The sequence below is a fragment of the Bufo gargarizans genome, chromosome 2, assembly GCF_014858855.1.
Source record: "Bufo gargarizans isolate SCDJY-AF-19 chromosome 2, ASM1485885v1, whole genome shotgun sequence".
Taxonomy (NCBI): Eukaryota; Metazoa; Chordata; class Amphibia; order Anura; family Bufonidae; genus Bufo; species Bufo gargarizans.
This window is the reverse complement of record NC_058081.1, coordinates 54,867,151-54,887,710: the sequence shown is the minus strand read 5'-3', so window position 1 is coordinate 54,887,710 and position 20,560 is coordinate 54,867,151. Positions and strand designations below refer to the sequence as shown.

The following is a 20,560-nucleotide window of genomic DNA, read 5'->3' as shown; positions in this document are numbered from 1 at the left end:
ATAGATAGATAGATAGATAGATAGATAGATAGATAGATAGACATAGGACACTGATAGATAGATAGATAGATAGATAGACATAGGACACAGATAGATAGATAGATAGATAGATAGATAGATAGACATAGGACACAGATAGATAGATAGATAGATAGATAGATAGATAGATAGATAGATAGATAGATAGACATAGGACACAGATAGATAGATAGATAGATAGATAGATAGATAGATAGATAGATAGATAGATAGATAGATAGACATAGGACACTGATAGATAGATAGATAGATAGATAGATAGATAGATAGATAGATAGATAGATAGATAGATAGACATAGGACACTGATAGATAGATAGATAGATAGATAGATAGATAGATAGATAGATAGATAGACATAGGACACTGATAGATGGATAGATAGACATAGGACACTGATAGATGGATAGATAGACATAGGACACTGATAGATGGATAGATAGACATAGGACACTGATAGATGGATAGATAGACATAGGACACTGATAGATGGCTCCTGTAGAGCAGGTGGCTTCTAGCGGCCGGTCCAGCAGGGGGAGGAGGAGGAGGAGATAAGGGGATATGATGTAGGGGGAGGGGGGATGCAGGAAATCTTTAGCTACAGGAGGCAGGATCACTGCATAGGGAAGACACAAGACAGTGACGACGCCAGGTGCCGGCCTGCAGCCCAGCAACACAGCACCAAGGTGAGAGCTGCATGGAGAAAATAAGAGTGGATGATGGGAGTGATGACACAGAATGCAGAATGTGGATGCTAGACAATAGGCAGCAGGTAGGAAATGGAGATTATTCTAAGGCATAAATATGCACAAAGGTCTCTGAATGCAGCTGAGGATCAGAGCAACAGGTGACTATCATACTGCTGTACAATAATAGCTACAAAATCAGCCATTTACCACCATAAGCTGGGGCTGTTCTGAGCCACAATGAGTGCGACTAGAGGACAGGTACTAAAAAACGGAGAGCATGACAAGTAGCTTGTATTAAAATAAATCCCAGTGTTAATCTGCAGGATAAAGTGTTTACAACCTGCGGTGATAATGTAGATAGATACGTCACATATGACTCACGGAGTATCACACAGACACTTCCTATAATACACCGGAGCTGGGTAACCGTTAGGGGTAAAAAGAGTCTGAGTGGCCAGGTTACTGTAATAATAAGGGGACTTTCACACTAGCGTTTTTCTTTTCCTGCATAGAGTTCCGTCCTAGGGGCTCTATACCGGAAAAGAACTGATCAGGCATATCCTAATGCATTCTGAATGGAGAGTAATCCGTACAGGATGCATCAGGATGTCTTCAGTTCAGTCTTTTTGACTGATCAGGACAGAGATAATACTGCAGCATGCTACGGTTTTATCTCTGGCCCAAAAAACTTAACACTTGCCTGAATGCCGAATTTTTTTCTATAAAAATGTATTAGTGACGGATCCGGCATTTATAATACCGTAATGCTGGATCCGTCCTTCTGGTCTGCGCAGAAGCAGACCGAATAAAATGTGAAAATAATATATGACGGATCAGTTTTTCCGGACAACACCTGGAAAGACAGATCTGCCATTTCAATGCATTTGTAGGACAGATCAGGATCCTGATCAGTCTTACAAATGCCATCAGTTGGCATATGTTTTGACGGATCCGGCAAGCAGTTCAGTCGACGGAACTGCTTGCCGGATCACTCTGCCGCAAGTGTGAAAGTAGCTTAACATGTTACTGGGGTAATAAAACACTTCATGCCCCGGTCACTGTAATAATATGTTACAGGGGTAATAAGAGGATCAGGAGTCGGGTTACTGTAATAAGATGTTACAGGGTAATAAGAGAATCAGGAGCCGGGTTACTGTAATAAGATGTTACAGGGTAATAAGAGGATCAGGAGCCGGGTTACTGTAATGAGATGTTACAGGGTAATAAGAGGATCAGGAGCCGGGTTACTGTAATAAGATGTTACAGGGGTAATAAGAGGATCAGGAGCCGGGTTACTGTAATAAGATGTTACAGGGGTAATAAGAGGGTCAGGAGCCAGGTTACTGTAATAAGATGTTACAGGGGTAATAAGAGGATCAGGAGCCGGGTTACTGTAATAAGATGATACAGGGGTAATTAGAGGATCAGGAGCTGGGTTACTGTAATAAGATGTTACAGGGGTAATAGGAGGATCAGGAGCCGGGTTACTGTAATAAGATGTTACAGGGGTAATAAGAGGATCAGGAGCCGGGTTACTGTAATAAGATGTTACAGGGGTAATAGGAGGATCAGGAGCCGGGTTACTGTAATAAGATGTTACAGGGGTAATAAGAGGATCAGGAGCCGGGTTACTGTAATAAGATGTTACAGGGTAATAAGAGGATCAGGAGCCGGTTACTGTAATAAGATGTTACAGGGGTAATAAGAGGATCAGGTGCCAGGTTACTGTAATATGATGTTACAGGGTAATAAGAGGATCAGGAGCCGGGTTACTGTAATAAGATGTTACAGGGGTAATAAGAGGATCAAGAGCCGGGTTACTGTAATAAGATGCTACAGGGTAATAAGAGGATCAGGAGTCGGGTTACTGTAATAAGATGTTACAGGGGTAATAAGAGGATCAGGAGCCGGGTTACTGTAATAAGATGTTACAGGGGTAATAAGAGGATCGGGAGCCGGATTACTGTACTAAGATGTTACAGGGTAATAAGAGGATCAGGACCCGGGTTACTGTAATAAGATGTTACAGGGTAATAGGAAGATCAGGAGCCGGGTTACTGTAATAAGATGCTACAGGGTAATAAGAAGATCCGGATCCAGGTTACTGTAACAAGATGTTACTGGGGTAATGAGAGGATAAGGAGCCGGGTTACTGTAATAAGATGTTACAGGGTAAAAGGAAGATCAGGAGCCGGGTTACTGTAATAAGATGTTACAGGGGTAATAAGAGGATCAGGAGCCGGGTTACTGTAATAAGATGTTACAGGAGAAATAAGAGGATCAGGAGCCGGGTTACTGTAATAAGATGTTACTGGGGTAATAAGATGCTACAGGAGTAATAAGAGTAATCCAGCTCCTGATCCTCCTATTACCCCTGTAACATCTTATTACAGTAACCCGGCTCCTGATCCTCCTATTACCCCTGTAACATCTTATTACAGTAACCCGACTCCTGATCCTCCTATTACCCCTGTAACATCTTATTACAGTAACCCGGCTCATGAGCCTCTTATTACCCTGTAACATCTTATTGCAGTAACCCGGCTCCTGATCTTATTACCCCTGTAACATCTTATTACAGTAACCCGGCTCCTGATCCTCTTATTACCCATGTAACATCTTATTACAGTAATCTGGCCCCTGAGCCTCTTATTACCCTGTAACATCTTATTCCAGTAACCCGGCTCCTGATCCTCTTATTACCCTGTAACATCTTATTACAGTAACCCGGCTCCTGATCCTCTTATTACCCAGTAACATCATATTACAGTAACCCGCCTCCTGATCCTCTTATTACCCTGTAACATCTTATTACAGTAACCCGGCTCCTGATCCTCCTATTACCCTGTAACATCTTATTACAGTAACCCGGCTCCTGATCCTCCTATTACCACTGTAACATCTTATTACAGTAACCCGACTCCTGATCCTCTTATTACCCTGTAACATCTTATTACAGTAACCCGGCTCCTGATCCTCTTATTACCCTGTAACATCTTATTACATTAACCCGGCTCCTGATCCTCTTATTACACCTGTAACATCTTATTACAGTATCCCAGCTCCTGTTCCTCTTATTACACCTGTAACATCTTATTACAGTAACCCGGCTCCTGATCCTCTAATTACTCCTGTAACATCTTATTACAGTAACCCGGCTCCTGATCCTCTTATTACCCCTGTAACATCTTATTACAGTAACCCGGCTCCTGATCCTCTAATTACTCCTGTAACATCTTATTACAGTAACCCGGCTCCTGATCCTCTTATCAGTGGCGTGCCTAGGGTGTTTGACACCCAGGGCGGGTCCTTTCTATGGTATTCCCCATCCCCCAATACTTTAAAAAATGTTTACCCCCTCACAGTAGTATTGCCCCCATTGTACAACCTTCACAGTAGTTTTCTACAGATGTGTACCCCCTCACAGTAGTTATGTCCACATTGTGCCCTCTCACAGTAGTTATGCCCACATTGTGCCCCCCTCACAGTAGTTATGCCCACATTGTGCCCCGCTCACAGTAGTTATGCCCTGTCTGTGCCCCTTTCACAGTTGTAATGCCCTCTTTGTGCCCCCTTCACAGTAATAATCCTCATTGTGTCCCCTTCACAGTAATAATGTCCATTGTGCCCCCTTAATAGTAGTAATGTCCACTGTGCTAGTAAAGCCCTCTGTGCCCCCTCCATAGTAGAAATCCCCATTGTGCCCTCTTCATAGTAATAATGCCCACTGTGCCCCCTTCGCAGTAATAATGCCCACTGTATCCCCTTTACAGTAATAATGCCCTCTGTGCCCCTTTGATTGTAGTAATGCCCTCTGGCTCTGTGCCCCCTCCATAGTAGAAATGCCCATTGTGCCCCCTTCACATTAGTAATGCCCTCTGTGCCCCCCCCCCCATAGTAATAAAGTTCTCTGTGCCTCCTCCATAGTAATAAAGTCCTCTGTGACCCCTCTGTATTAAAAAAACAAAAACAACAACACAGTAACTACTAACCTTGTCCCGTTCCTGAAGATCACAGTCCTCTCTTCCCTGCAGGCACAGATCGCTCTGCAGCACTGTGTGGGCGGAGCTTATGCAGACTTCCGGGCTTTAGGCTCCACCCACACAGTCTGGCAGCGCGATCTGTGTCTGCAGGCTGAATTGTGGAGTGGGGAGAAGTCTTCCTGCTTCACCATTCTGTGTGCCGCTGGCCTGAAGGAGGGGATCAGCGCGGGGAGCTGAGCGGTGTGTTACAGGACCGTAGCTCCCTGCGCTCCAGCAATGAGCGCTTCCATCTGTATTGATGGAAGCGTGGAAGTGCTCATTGCTTCTGGACTCTGGCAATCCCTGAGAGCCGGCACCCGAGGCGGACCACCCCCCCCCCCCCCCCCTTCCCCTTACTACGCCACTACCTCTTTTTACCCTGTAACTTTTTCTTACAGTAACCCAGCTCCTGATCCTCTTATTACCCTGTAACATCTTATTACAGTAACCCGGCTCCTGATCCTCTTATTACCCTGTAACATCTTATTACAGTAACCCGGCCCCTGATCCTCTTATTACAGTAACCCGGCTCCTGAGCCTCTTATTACAGTAACCCGGCTCCTGAGCCTCTTATTACCCCTGTAACATCTTATTACAGTAACCTGGCTCCTGATCTTCTTATTACCCTGTAACATCTTATTACAGTAACCCGGCTCCTGATCCTCTTATTACCCTGTAACATCTTATTACAGTAACCCGGCTCCTGATCTTCTTATTACCCTGTAACATCTTATTACAGTAACCCGGCTCCTGATCCTCTTATTACCCCTGTAACATATTATTACAGTAACCCGGCTCCTGATCCTCTTATTACCCTGTAACATCTTATTACAGTAACCCGGCTCCTGATCCTCTTATTACCCTGTAGCATCATATTACAGTAACCCGGCTCCTGATCCTCTTATTACCCTGTAACATCTTATTACAGTAACCCGGCTCCTGATCCTCTTATTACCCTGTAACATCTTATTACAGTAACCCGGCTCCTGATCCTCTTATTACCCTGTAACATCTTATTACAGTAACCCGGCTCCTGATCCTCTTATTACCCTGTAACATCTTATTACAGTAACCCGACTCCTGATCCTCTTATTACCCTGTAACATCTTATTACAGTATCCCGGCTCCTGATCCTCTTATTACCCTGTAACATCTTATTACAGTAACCCGGCTCCTGATCCTCTTATTACCCTGTAACATCTTATTACAGTAACCAGGCTCCTGATCCTCCTATTACCCTGTAACATCTTATTACAGTAACCCGGCTCCTGATCCTCTTATTACCCTGTAACATCTTATTACAGTATCCCGGCTCCTGATCCTCTTATTACCCTGTAACATCTTATTACAGTAACCCGGCTCCTGATCCTCTTATTACCCTGTAACATCTTATTACAGTAACCCGGCTCCTGATCCTTTTATTACCCTGTAACATCTTATTACAGTAACCTGGCTCCTGATCCTCTTATTACCCTGTAACATCTTATTACAGTAACCCGGCTCCTGATCCTCTTTTTACCCTGTAACATCTTATTACAGTAACCCGTCTCCTGATCCTCTTATTACCCTGTAACATCTTATTACAGTAACCCAGCTCCTGATCCACTTATTACCCTGTAACATCTTATTATAGTAACCCGGCTCCTGATCCTCTTATTACCCCTGTAACATCTTATTACAGTAACCCTGCTCCTGATCCTCTTATTACCCCTGTAACATCTTATTACAGTAACCCAGCTCCTGATCCACTTATTACCCTGTAACATCTTATTACAGTAACCCGGCTCCTGATCCTCTTATTACCCCTGTAACATCTTATTACAGTAACCTGGCTCCTGATCCTCTTATTACCCCAGTAGCATCTTATTACAGTAACCCGGCTCATGATCCTCTTATTACCCCTGTAACATCTTATTACAGTAACCCGGCTCCTGATCCTCTTATTACCCTGTAACATCTTATTACAGTAACCCGAATTCTGATCCTCTTATTACCCTGTAACATCTTATTACAGTATCCCGGCTCCTGATGCTCTTATTACCCTGTAACATCTTATTACAGTAACCCGGCTCCTGATCCTCTTATTACCCTGTAACATCTTATTACAGTAACCCGGCTCCTGATCCTCTTATTACCCTGTAACATCTTATTACAGTAACCCGGCTCCTGATCCTCCTGTTACCCCTATAATATTTTATTACACTAAACCAACTCCACCTCCTCTTATTTTAGGATAATATGAGGGTTTGGTTATTATTAGTGTTGATCGAATCAAACTTCAGATCACAGATCCGAAGTCTATTTGTTCAAACACCTCGTTTAATGCTGTACAGTCTAGCATTGAAATGTCTTGCCTCCGTTGAGGCAAAATTTGTTTCAGCATTAGTCGCGCGAGACTTCGGTGAATAAATTCGGTATTCAGTTCTACAAATTAGCAATTCGAAGTCGGGTTTGGGACCGAGGCAAGAGCCTGTACCAAACTCTACTTCGGATTCCGAATTTGAAATGTTTTTAAAGATGTAGAACTGAATACCGAATTCATTCACCTCAAGACAAGGTGTTTGAACAAATCGACTTCAGATCTATGATCCGAAGTTCTATTCGCTCAGTGCTAGTTATTATGATACAACATTACAGCGTGCATACTATTCTAATGTATCAGTATCAGCTTTAATAATATTTTCTTCTCCCAGGAAAGAATGTCTCCACTGTTCCTCTGCCTCTTCTCCTCGTTTCTTATATTCACCCAGTCCATTGGGTCTCCAGACACTTGCCTAGTAAACAGAAAGCAGAAGTTGACTGCCAGCCCTGAGCCCGGGCTGACCAAGTGCCAGCAGTATTCGAGCTGTGAGTATAAACTACAACATGGAGACTTGGGGGTTGGAGGCGGGAAGTGTTATTATAAACAGGCAGGTCACCCAGATGACATGTAGCTCTCTCATAGTGCAGTCAGTGTAGGTTACTTTACAACCGCACCCACACCCATAATTTCCCAAAAATCAACCTGTATACACATTCAATAGCTGTCGGGTGAACGATTCTTCTCTCCCAGCTTCCCCATACACACTCAGCTCGGCCGGATGTGTAAGGCTCACATCACCATTTTGTTTTCCGTTCTTCAAATCCTTTATTTTGTGCATCCGTTGTTGTCAGTTCCGTCAGAGATCCGTTATTTTAGACGACAGAACTTTTTCTCCAGTCTGAGGTCTGACATGGATGCAAAATGAAGGCACCAGAAGCTCAAAATAAAGAATGTTTTTTGTTTGTTTTTATTCTTCTGATGGATCAGAAAAACTGAAAACAAAACAGCGACGTGAACCCGGCCTTAAGTGTATTCTATGGGAAGAGGGTCTAGTAGCAGCATTTTGCCCGATCCTTGTCTCCCCCGATATCATCTGGGGAGATTTGGGAGCTCCCCACACTTTAGAGTGTCAGCCGGACCCGCCATTCTTGCTAGGTTCGACTGACAAATACTAATATGTATGGCCGGCTTTAAGAGGCATTTACATGAGTTAAAAATGGCTGTGTGATGGCCTTTATATTAAAGGCAGTTTTCAGAACAACATGGGGGGAATTTATCATCTCGTCGTGCCCGAAAAGTGGAGGAAAGTCTTTGTGTCTTTATGCCATCCTCACCACTTTTCCAAAAGGGGTAACGGCGAGGGTGGAGAGGGGCCGCAACAAGATCATCTTTATTTTCTCCAGTTTTCTGGAGAAAATGAAAACAGAAATCTACAGCAGGTCTGAGTTGTTATAGACTTCTGTTTAGTCGCATGGACTGCCGGAGGAGGCGCCTAATTGATGATGAGGCCTGCACCTCGTCATGTATTAGGCCCATCTTCCGGCAGCGCAGAAAGCACCAGTCTTGATAAGTCTCCCCCTATAACTCTATGGGTATATTCACATAGGACATGTCCTCCTTTGGCAGTTTTTTCTCGGACCGATAGCCCCCTTACATTTGAAGGGAGCTGTTTTTAATGCCAGTGTCTTAAAAATGGACAATTTAAAGGGTAAGGTCTCTTTCACACGAGCGTGACAGATTGGCTCCGGAGGGTGCATTCGGGAAAACTCGCACCATTTCGCAAGCAATTTCAGTCAGTTTTGTCTGCGATTGCGTTCAGTGGTTCAGTTTTTTTCACGCGGGTGTAATGTGCATTGAGGCGTTTTTCACGCGCGTGAAACTTAATGTTTACAAAGAACATCTCTTAGCAACCATCAGTGGAAAACACATCACATCCGCACTTGCTTGCGGATGCTATGCGTTTTTCAAGCAGCCCCATTCACTTCTATGGGGCCAACTTTGCGTGAAAAACGCAGAATATAGAACATGCTGCGATTTTCACGCAACGCACAAGTGATGCGTGAAAAACACCGCTCATGTACTCAGACCCATTGAAACGAATGGGTCTGGATTCAGTGTGGGTGCAATGCGTTTGCATCACGCATTGTACCTGCGCGGAAAACTCACTTGTTTGAAAGGGGCCTAACTGTCATATTTATTTTTATTTGCTAGTTTATTAGAGCTAGGCCTGTATACCTGAGTCAGTCTGTCAGTGATTGTCCAAAGATCTGTAATTACCCTATAATAACAGCTTTCATTAATGTCCTCTGTCCCTTTCCACTGCTCCCGTAAAAGACCGTTGCTATGGCTTGTCTGTCTCTGGCTAAGAAGACAGGAAGACAGAGGGGCGGTCCTTCACACTGCATGCCTGCATTAGGCTTCAGAGTGAGGAGGCGTGTCTCTCAGTATGGGAAGTGAGGGAAAGCAGTTTTGGCCTCAGAGAACTGGCAGCGGAGCCATCTTGAGAAGGTCCTCATATTGTAAATGTTTAAACAGCCGTAACTAAGGGGAAAACTCAAGGAAAACGGTGGTATGTGAAGAAACCAAAGATTGCTTTATGCATTATGCTGCTGCAGCAGTAACATATGCTAAAATAGATTTTTTTATAAAAACGTGACAGTTACCCTTTAAAAATTGACAGTTTTTGCCATTTTTAATGGCCACGGAAATGTACCCTAAGACTATATGGAAAAGCTCCACATACACTGCCACAGAGCTGCTCCAGCATAGTTACATCCATGAGGTAGGTGTCACGGATGATGTTGCAGATAGCTGGAAGTTATGAATAAATGTCCGACTGGCTTGATCCCAAACTAAGGAGCATATAGGTGACCCCTATAAAACCCTAAGAGCTCACCCTGACTGCTAAGCACATACAAGGGTCTCAGAGGTAGATGATTGCATGCCCACGTACCTAAGACTGTGTGACATCTGAAAACCCTATAATAGTGAGGGGACACGACGACACCGGCTCCCTGCACTTCATACGGAGGGAGTCAGGGTCACCTAGAATCAAGCCAGCAAGGAAACACAATATACGAAAGGACTTATCTGAACAAGCAGCAGCAGCAGCCTCCAGCAGTGAACACTTCATCCAGGAAGTGGTATAAACCGCAAAGTGAGGCAGTATGGGAGGGAATATAAAGGAAAGAGGATTAGTCTAAATAGGTGACAGCTGGGAGAAGGAAATGAGATGAGAAAGTGAAACCAAAACAAAGAACATCATGCAAGAGGTAGAAAAGGACGTCTGTCAGACCTTCTAACAGAAGTGGCGGTGACAGTAGGTCAGCTGGTCTTCAGTGTCCCAAGGCCAATGTGTGATAAGTGTATTGATATATTGATGAGATGCCTTGGAGTACTGACATCGTGCATGTCCTTAAAGGGCATCTGTCAGCAGCTTTGTCCCTCTGACACTGGCTGACCCGTTACATGTGCGCTTGGCAGCTGAAGGCATCTGTGTTGGTCCCATGTTCATATGTGCCTGCATTGCTGATAAAAATTATGTTTTACTATATGCAAATGAGCCTCTAGGAGCAACGGGGGCGTTACCATTATTCCTCGAGTCTCTGCTCTCTCTGCAACTGCCACGCCCTCTGCAATTTGATTGACAGGGCCAGACAGGAGTGATCACATTTACAGTGTCTGCTACTGTTAATCAAAGTGCAGAGGGTGTGGCAGTTGCAGAGAGAGCAGAGCCTCTAGGAGTAATGGTAACGCCCCCATTGCTCCTAGAGGCTCATTTGCATACATTAAAACATCATTTTTCTCAGCAGTGCAGGCACATATTAACATAGGACCAACACAGATGCCTTCAGCTGCCAAGCACACATGTAATAGATCAGCCAGTGTCATAGGTACAAAACTGCTGACAGATGCCCTTTAAAGGTGCCTTTAGATGGGACAATAGAAGTGTTTTTTTTCCCCCAGCAATCGCCTGGTAGTCAGCGGAGGAGACCACTGTATTTAAATGCAGTTGTCTCCTCCACAGTATGGGAAGCAGTAATCATTAATGCCATGGCTTGTCCCCATACAGACTCGTTGTTAGCTGGCAGCAAATTAAATTTACACAGCATGATCTGCTGTCGGCAAATGACAATTCTTGGGTCTGCACTAATAATCCATTACCCAATGAACGAGCGTTCATATGAACACTCGTTAGCGATTATCTGGCAGATACTCGGCCTGTGTAAAGGACCCTTTTCTATAAATAAGGGTCCATTCACTAGTCCGTAGAATGGGTCCGGGTCCGGATCCGTTCCGCAACGTTGTGGAACGAATCCGGACCTATTCATTCTCTATGAGGCAGGAATGGATGCAGACAGCACACAGTGTGCTGTCCGCATCCGCATTTCCGGAGCGCGGCCCCGAACTTCCGGTCCGCGGCTCCCGAAAAAAATAGAACATGTTCTATTTGCCGACAAGAATAGGCAGTTCTATGGGGTGCCGGCCGGGTATATTGCGGATCCGCAATACCATACAGACGTGTGAATGGACCTTTACACCTAGCACATAGTAGATGGCGTACATAGAGAAGGTCCCCATAGCAAGGATCAAACCAAGCCCCCCACACAGGGCAGAAGGGTTTCCGCCTAAACCCATTTCAATGATCCTTGGGCCATTATTCCACTGCTTCATTTGCTAAAAGCTGTCCCTTTAGAGGGTAGAGTCCTGACCAAGCTTTCACCCACAATAGAAGAGGAGAGGATCCCAACTAAGACTGGGCGCCATAGCAGTCGCATGGTCTGCCGCTATGGTAGTTACGCCCCTGCACATAGTGTTGTGGAGCCTTCAGTATCCTGTGTATAGGGGATAATTTAATATAACCGGAATTCCCCTTTAAAGACTGAGGCAGTAGAAGGATAGGACATTTCAGAAGCTCCCATTCCTGGGACCCTTAAGGTAATTTCCATCAATATCCTGAACATGGGGGTTGTGTGCTCAATTGTGTGAAAATGGGGGGTCTTAAAGAAGCTCCCTCCCTACTAAGGAGGTCTGCCATGGAAGGTTAATGGATTCAGTATTTCAGCCAGAAGCTAGGTGAGAACAAATCCTAAGGCCAGGATTAGGATGAGTAATAGGGGAAAATATTATCGTAATTCAGGAGATTTCATGGTAAACCGACCAAATTTAACCAGCACCTCTGGGGATGGAGGGAGTTTAGTCCAGAAGACAATATTAAAGAGAAGCTGATGACCATACACGTTAGTCGTGGTTGTCCATGAGCCTAGACCCTCAAGGTTCAATAGATCTTGGGTTTCACATGGCTAGTTTGATGGTGAGTAGACCACTCCCATGGAAAGTAATATCAGTATTGTTAGGACACTGTTTTACTTCTGCTTGTGACCACATTAAGGGTCCTACAAGAACATCCTGTCTTGGATTTGGATCTCCATCCATCTCGTTTCCATTCGTTCTCCCTTCTACCCACAAAACCTAAGACACCACCAAGTATAACTACCAGCCCGGTGACCATTATTCGCTTTTTCTCCCTCTCTAGATTCATGCTGCTCTCAGGAACATCTAGACGCAGCTTCTTCTGTCCGCTTCCCCTGGTCAGGCTGTGGATCCCTCAGTTCTAGGTAACTGTGCGTCTTTGTTGTTTCTAAAGCTTGCTTACATCATTTACTGTAAATGACCTCATGCTCTATGTTCTAGGTGTGAGGAATACGTCAGCCGAGTGCAATGTATGTATCTCTGCTGTCCACACATCTCCAAATGGAGTCTCCCTGGCTCTGCTGCTGGAATCCATGAGCTGCCCCTCTGTGATACCTTCTGTGATAAATGGTAAGACGCCGGCCCGCTCCTCTCACATACCGTTCCATGAGGGACAGTGTCCAGTAGTTGTATCATAGGACATAGGAGTCAGGATAAGGGTACATTCACACAGCAGTGTCGTTCATGCAGTTTTTTTTTCAAAATCAACGTTACTTCCAGATTTGGTTGCACCAGAAACTGCATTTTTTATGTCAACCGATCCGGGGATTGGGCTGGCCGCTCCATAACGTCAATCTTGTTGGTCTGGAACCAAGATGTTGCACGTTTACTGGTGTGTTTGGGGTCGTTGTCTTGTTGGAACACCCATTTCAAGGGCATTTCCTCTTCAGCATAAGGCAGCAGGACCTCTTCAAGTATTCTGATGTATTCACACTGATCCATCATCCCTGGTCTGCGATAAATAGGCCCAACACCGTAGTATGAGAAACATCCCCATATCATGATGCTTGTCCACCATGCTTCACTGTCTTCACAGTGTACTGTGGCTGGAATTCAGTGTTTGGGGGTCGTCTGACAAACTGTCCGCGACCACTAGACCCAAAAAGAATAATCTTACTTTCATCAGTCCACAAAATGTCTCTTTAGGCCGTCAATGTGCTCTTTGGCAAATTGTAACCCCTTCAGCACATGTCTTTTTTTCTTCAGTGGGACTTTGCAGGGGGCTTCTTGCAGATAGCTTGTTGGCTGAGTCCTTGCCATTATGGCTATTCTTCTATTCATTTGAATGGGAGTTTTTTGCTTTCTTCCATGTCTTTCAGGTTTTGATTGCCATTTTAAAGCATTTGCCATCATTTTAGCTGAGCAGCCTATCATTTTCTGCACTTCTTTATATGTTTTCCCCTCTCCAATCAACTTTTTAATCAAGGTACGCTGTTCTTCTGAACAATGTCTGGAGCGACCCATTTTCCTCAGAATTTCAGAGAGAAATGCACTGTAACCAGCATGTACAACATGGGCAATAATTGCCACCTGATTTTCAACGAATGAATGACCTCACTAATTGAACTCCACACTGCTATTATTTTGAACATGCCCCTTTCAATTAGTGATTCAATTACACAGAATCAGCAGCATGCATGTCATGACTGTTGGATTTCTATTACTCTACTACACCTGCTAGTAAGTTATTTGCCATGTAGAAATATCATTTCTACCAAAAACTGTGATTGATCAGGTTAGTGATGTCTGACTGCTATTATTTTGAACACAACTGTATATAGCGCTGACATATTCCACAACATGTTACAGACATTACCATTGCTTGCTGTCTCCAGTGGAGCTCACAATCTAAGGTTACTTTCACATCAGTGGCGTGTATTCTCTGCCAGAGCAGCCTGCCGGAATTCTCCAAATGTGACACTGCCGGATGCAAATGGAATGCCCGCTGGATCCATTAAGTATAATGGGGACTGGCAGAGATCCGGCCGCATTCCTGCAAAAATGCCGCTGCACGCTGTGGCTTGGGTCCGGCCGATTCTCAACATACTCTGCCGGATCAGGCAGCCGGATCGCACTGCTGTGGATGCAAAAGTAGTCTAAGTTCCCTATCAGTATGTCTTTAGAGTGTGGGAGGAAATCCCCGCAAACATGGGGAGAACGTACAAACTCCATGCAGATGTTGTCCTTGGATTGGATTCAAATCCAGGACCCTAAAGCTGCAAGGTACCAGTTCTAATCACTGAGCTACAAATTTTTGTACATAGGAGGCAGTATTATAGTAGTGCTATTCTTGTACATAGGAGGCAGTATTATAGTAGTTATATTCTTGTACATAGGAGGCAGTATTATAGTAGGTATATTCTTGTACATAGGAGCAGTATTATAGTAGTGCTATTCTTGTACATAGGAGGCAGTATTATAGTAGTTATATTCTTGGACATAGGAGCAGTATTATAGTAGTGCTATTCTTGTACATAGGAGGCAGTATTATAGTAGTTATATTCTTGTACATAGGAGCAGTAATATAGTAGTTATATTCTTGTACATAGGAGGCAGTATTATAGTAGTTATATTCTTGTACATAGGAGCAGTATTATAGTAGTTATATTCTTGTACATAGGAGCAGTATTATAGTAGTTATATTCTTGTACATAGGAGCAGTAATATAGTAGTTATATTCTTGTACATAGGAGCAGTAATATAGTAGTTATATTCTTGTACATAGGAGCAGTATTAAAGTAGTTATATTCTTGTACACAGGAGCAGTATTGTAGTATGTTCCTGTACATAGGGCATTCCTGTCAGAAGTGTTGTGCAAACGCTTTCTGCATTACATCTGTTTAGAATACAAGTAAATACAGTAAGGCTACATGCACACGACCGTATGTGTTTTGCGGTCCGCAAATTGCGGATCTGCAAAAAAAAAAAAAAAAAGGATGCCGTTCCGCTCCATTCACACATCCGCAATTCCATTCTGCATTTTGCGGAACAGAATTGTGGACCCATACACGTCGTGCGGCCCGATCCGGAATTGCGGCCCCACACTTCTGGGTCCGCAATTCCAATCCTGAAAAAAATAGAACATTGTGACGAAACCAACCTCGCCACAGTGTTTTGGAGGGGGCTGGTTGCCAGCCTCCTGCCTCAGGATTATGGCCCATACTAACTTTAAAGAAGACAGGCCGGCCGCACAGCTTAAATCTGTCTTTGGAATTGTATTTTGTTATGTGAGGGCACCCAGATGGCTAGTTTAATTGTATTCGTGTGGTCTGAGTGCCATTCGCCTAATGATATGCACTCAGACTTGAGCTATCTGGGAATATGTTAAATGTCTGTGGTTGCTGGGAGGGTGTGACATTGTGTGTTTAAATGGTGATGTCTGTCCTGTTGTCTCCACATGTGTATTGGCGATCTCCCCTTTGTCCTGAGAGATAATTGGATTATCCCTCGGTTGTCTCTGGGGCAGAGAGGAGGAAACCATGATGCATTGTGGGGATGTGTTGTATCTGTTCGGTGTGTCGCAGTCTCCATTCTGGTCCCCTGGGGGCGTGTCCACCAGATGGGGACCTGCATAAATACGGGCGGGTAGCCCTCAATAAAGGGTTCCTGTTTTATCCTTCATCATGCTGAGACTGGTGTTTGGATAACTGATCAAACTGGGGGATTGATATACGCTGAAGATTTGCTATACTCCCCTGGCTATTACTACTAGCTCTTGTAAGAGCTGTTCCTGCTCTCTGGCTGTAGGAGAGGTTCACCCACTGGAGCCTGGAGCCTTGTAGTAGGTCCAGCGTGGGTGGAGGACGGTGAGTCCCCAACCAAGCTACGGCGGTTCGTGGGGTCTGCAGTGCGTACGGTGTCAAGTGGAGTGCTTGGAGTCCTCGGAAAGCACTAGGAGCATCTAGCAACGGAGGCACTCAGTCGGGGTGCCAGGTGATCCGTTACAAACATGTCCTATTATTGTCCTATATTCTCTTAGTGCCGGCAATGTGCGGTCCGTAAAATGCGGAACACACATTGCTGCTGTCCATGTTTTGCGGATCCGCAAAACACACACGGATGTGTGAATGGACCCTAATGCCCATCCTTGTCCGCAAACTAGAAAAAAATAGGACATGCACTATTTTTTTTGCGGAGCAACGGAACAGACATACTGATGCGGACAGTATGATGCGGATGTTTTTTGCGGACCCATTGAAATGAATTCGTCCGCATCCTATCCGCCAAAAAAAAAATGGAACGGACACAGAAAAATACCTTCGTGTGCATGAGGCCTAACCTGTTACCTACACAGAATCTGCAAAACCATCAGCAGAACACAAGTGCAGTCTGTATATGATCTATAGAGCATTAACCACAGGCTGTAATAAAACAGTGATCAGTCTTAGATCTGCTGACAAATAGGAGGGGAACAGTCAGGAATTGGAAGTGTCTGCAAGTGTGGAAGTTGTTTTCTTGATTAAGGAGATTATGTTAAGTACAGTTTATGTTATATGGCAATTACTGTGTAAGCAGAGAGTAAACTGCACCGCTCAGCCATTCTATTCCTTCTCCCTTACAGGTATGACGCATGTAAAGAAGATTTAATATGTTCAGAAACTATAGAACTCAAAAGAAACTGCAGCAAAGGCTGCATCACATACAAACAGGTGGGTGCATGTACCCCATACAGAGATACATTTATATTCCCATCGTACTCGGCCATTTCCCATCTCAGGAGTAGTACTGCGTGCGTGCAGGCTGGGGCACCAGAAACCATTAGCTGACCAGTATCAGCCTCATCATCTCCAAAAGGAATTCTTACAACAATCCTAACATGCAGCATGTAGTTCTGTGTGATTCCATTAGGCCGGGTTCACATCACTGCTTCGTTTTATGTTCTTCTGATCCGTCAGAAGAGCAGAAACAAAAAAAACTAAAAAAAAGATTCTGTTTTTTAGGCATCCGTTTTACCCATTTCCGCCTGAAATCCGTTATTTTAAATGAACAAAACATCCTGCATGGATGCCTTTTTTTTCCCATCTACAATAACGGATCTCAGACAGAAATGGCTAAAAACGGATGTCAAATGTGCATGAATGAACATGATGGATGCTTAAAATAAATAAAGTTTTTTTTCTTTATTTCTATCAGAAGAATTGAAAAATAAACGGTGATATGAACCCGGCCTTATCCTAAAGCAGGGATGCTCAACCTGCGGCCCTCCAGCTGTTGTAAAACTACAACTCCCAAGATGCCCTTCTGTAGGATGATAGTTGTAGGCTGTCAGGGAATGATGGGAGTTGTAGTTTTGCAACAGCTGGAGGGCGGAAGGTTGAGCGTGCCTGTAAAACCAATCCTTTCTGTGAGTGGCACTTATCCCAGCCTGAGGATGGGGTGGTCTGGACCGCTGATCCTATTAGGGTCTTGGAACTGCAAAAGCCTTTTCTATCCCATCAGTGTGAAAAGCCTCTGTGCACCTTCTGCACAGTGTAGACTGGACACTGATCCCACAGAATCCCTTTTAGTTGTTTTTTTTTTTATTTTTTTTCTGGTGTTTGTTTAGGGGTTTCACTGTTTTTGGTGTGTTTCTTTGGCTGGCGGTTTCTGCATGTGTTTTTGTTAGGAAGGTTGTGTGGAAGTCTATGGGAAATAACGCAGGACAAATAGGCCTTATTTTTTTACATAGTGTTTTTTGGGGTCAGTGGTAGTTTTTTTTTAAATTTCAGCATGCTATGGGCCTGATCTATTTTTTTCAGAGCTTAAAAAAAAAAACATATGTAAAATCTGCATTTTTAATGGCATTATTGTACCAATGTAATTTTCCTTTATAGAGAAAGTGACAACACCTAATTTCCTATTTAGAAAAATAACAAAAAAATAAAGAAAAACACTAAGTAAGTCAGGCATTGGGCCTGTGTATGACAGCGCCCTAAAGGAACGCTCTGGGATTACAAACTAGGGAGGCTGTAAGCCTGTATGCAGTAAGCTCTTCAGCACCCTCTAGTGGAAGCCAGCATGTTGTCTTTCAATCTGATGTACAGGGAATATTGGAGCAGTGTATCAGAAAAACCGGTATCCGACTACAATAAAATTGACATAAAATTTTTGCTTTAAAAAAAAAATACATCTGTGGTACAACGTAAATGCAAGTGTGCTAGTACTGTCATAGAGAGATACATGGAGAGAATATTGTCATTGGCAAATGTAGCAATGGCTTGGCTTCGTGCATTTGTGCATTTGTCTGGAAATAACAGTTATTAATACAAGCAAGCGTTTGTGGTGAATTCAATTCAGGATGTCATTTGTTAATAAACCAATATCCCGATGATTCCCTTGCAGAAATTTAGATCAGGAGATCAGATGTGTGACACCATCTGGAAACATTCGTTTGTAACAATGACCGAGCAGTGCTTCTGCATCACCCCACCAGGAGAAGGAGCTGATGCTGCACAGCTAGGCTCCACCCATGCAGAGCTAGACCACACCCAGGAAGGGTCATCCGGATATCCAGAGATGTGTTTTCAGGACCCTCACAATATTCCACGGGTGAAAAGAGCTTTGCGTAAGAGAAGTGTCCAACTAGATCTGGATGGTAGTGGCAGCGGTAACGGCGTTTAATGGAAACCAGGTTCCTTGTTGCAGTCTCACCCACCTCCCCATTTCCTTCCCCAATACCATTCCCCTAAAAGACCTTCGCATTGCCTAAAGTTTTACCAAAGTTGAAGACAAGATAGACCTGACCGGACTCCAGCAGCAGAACCAAGACACATCTCTGCAAGCACAATCACAGCCAAAGAGCTTTTAATCATACATGCCAATGCTCTGTGTGACCCCCCTATTGCCCATTCATGGACTCCCCCCCCCAAGCAATCTCTTTGATCCTAAATTTTCACCAGCGAGCAGAGGTGGCCTGTAAAATGATGTTTGGAGGGACGTACATACCTCCATCAAATCAGAAAATATTAATAAACACATATATAATTGAAGTATGCTTCTGCCAAGCTTGGTCTTTTTCTAGCAAGCCGCGTCAGACATCGCACAGTGATCCTGGTGGGAACACCCCGGACTCATTGACCTCATGATGGGGCTGGATGTGCATAGAGGTGCTAATTAAAATGGCAGATTTTTTTCCGTGGGACAACCCCCTTAATTCTGTGGGCCACAGTTACGCCAGTCTAAATATAGATAGTTGCAAGTTTAGCACATGAGACCTGAAAATCAGAAAATTAAATCCAAGCCGACTGTGAGCAAAATATTTGCACCATCTTCTGGCTCTCTTCTCTAGACTTGTACCTATGAACCCGGCTGACCCGTTACATGTCCGCTTAGCAGCTGAAGGCACCTGTGTTGGTCCCATGTTCCTATGTGCCCGCATTGCTGAGAAATATTATGTTTTAATATGTGCAAATGAGTCTCTAGGAGCAACAGGGACGTTACCATTACACCTAGAGGTTCTGCTCTCTCTGCAACTGCCGTGCCCGCTTCATTTTGAATGGCAGGACCAGACAGTATAAATGTCATCACGCCTGGTCCTGTCAAAGTGCAGAGGGCGTGGCAGTTGCAGAGAGCGCAGAGCCTTTAAGTGTAATGGCAATGCGGGCACATATGAACCTGGTACCAACACAGATGCCTTCAGCTGCCAAGTACACATGTAGCAGGTCAGCCAGTGTCATACTTATAAGGGCTCATGCACACGGCCGTTGTGTGCCCGTGGTCGTATTGCGGACCGCATATGGCTGGTACGCAATACAGGGGCAACGGCCCGTGTGCACTCCACATCACAGATACGGTCCCATTCACTTGAATGGGTCCGCAATCACAGAGATGCGGAACGGAAGCACGGATCGGAGCCCCACGGAAGCACTACGGAGAGCTTCCGTGGTGTTTCTGTCCGTGCCTCCACACCGCAAAAAAAATGTTCAAGTCTGACTGGTGGTGGTCTGACCACAGGTGACCTCCACCGATCATGAAAATGGGGGTCTTAGGGCAATGCTGTCAAGGGATCCTGCAGACAGCACTGTATGCAGGAGTGCACAGACAGCACTGTATGCAGGAGTGCACAGACAGCACTGTATGCAGGAGTGCACAGACAGCACTGTATGCAGGAGTGCACAGACAGCACTGTATGCAGGAGTGCACAGACAGCACTGTATGCAGGAGTGCACAGACAGCACTGTATGCAGGAGTGCACAGACAGCACTGTATGCAGGAGTGCACAGACAGCACTGTATGCAGGAGTGCACAGACAGCACTGTATGCAGGAGTGCACAGACA

General features: G+C 44.5%; 1 protein-coding gene across 1 annotated transcript; it reads left to right on the top strand.

Annotated features, from left to right (window-relative positions):
• The first annotated feature begins 668 nt into the window (after nucleotides 1-668).
• Nucleotides 669-19,593, top strand: RTBDN (retbindin). Its single transcript, XM_044283081.1, has 6 exons — nucleotides 669-724; nucleotides 7,443-7,596; nucleotides 12,588-12,669; nucleotides 12,746-12,874; nucleotides 16,866-16,953; nucleotides 18,626-19,593. Exons 2-6 carry the CDS (start codon nucleotides 7,449-7,451, stop codon nucleotides 18,902-18,904), a joined length of 726 nt encoding a protein of 241 aa, XP_044139016.1. The 5' UTR covers nucleotides 669-724; nucleotides 7,443-7,448; the 3' UTR covers nucleotides 18,905-19,593.
• The last annotated feature ends 967 nt before the right edge of the window (nucleotides 19,594-20,560 follow it).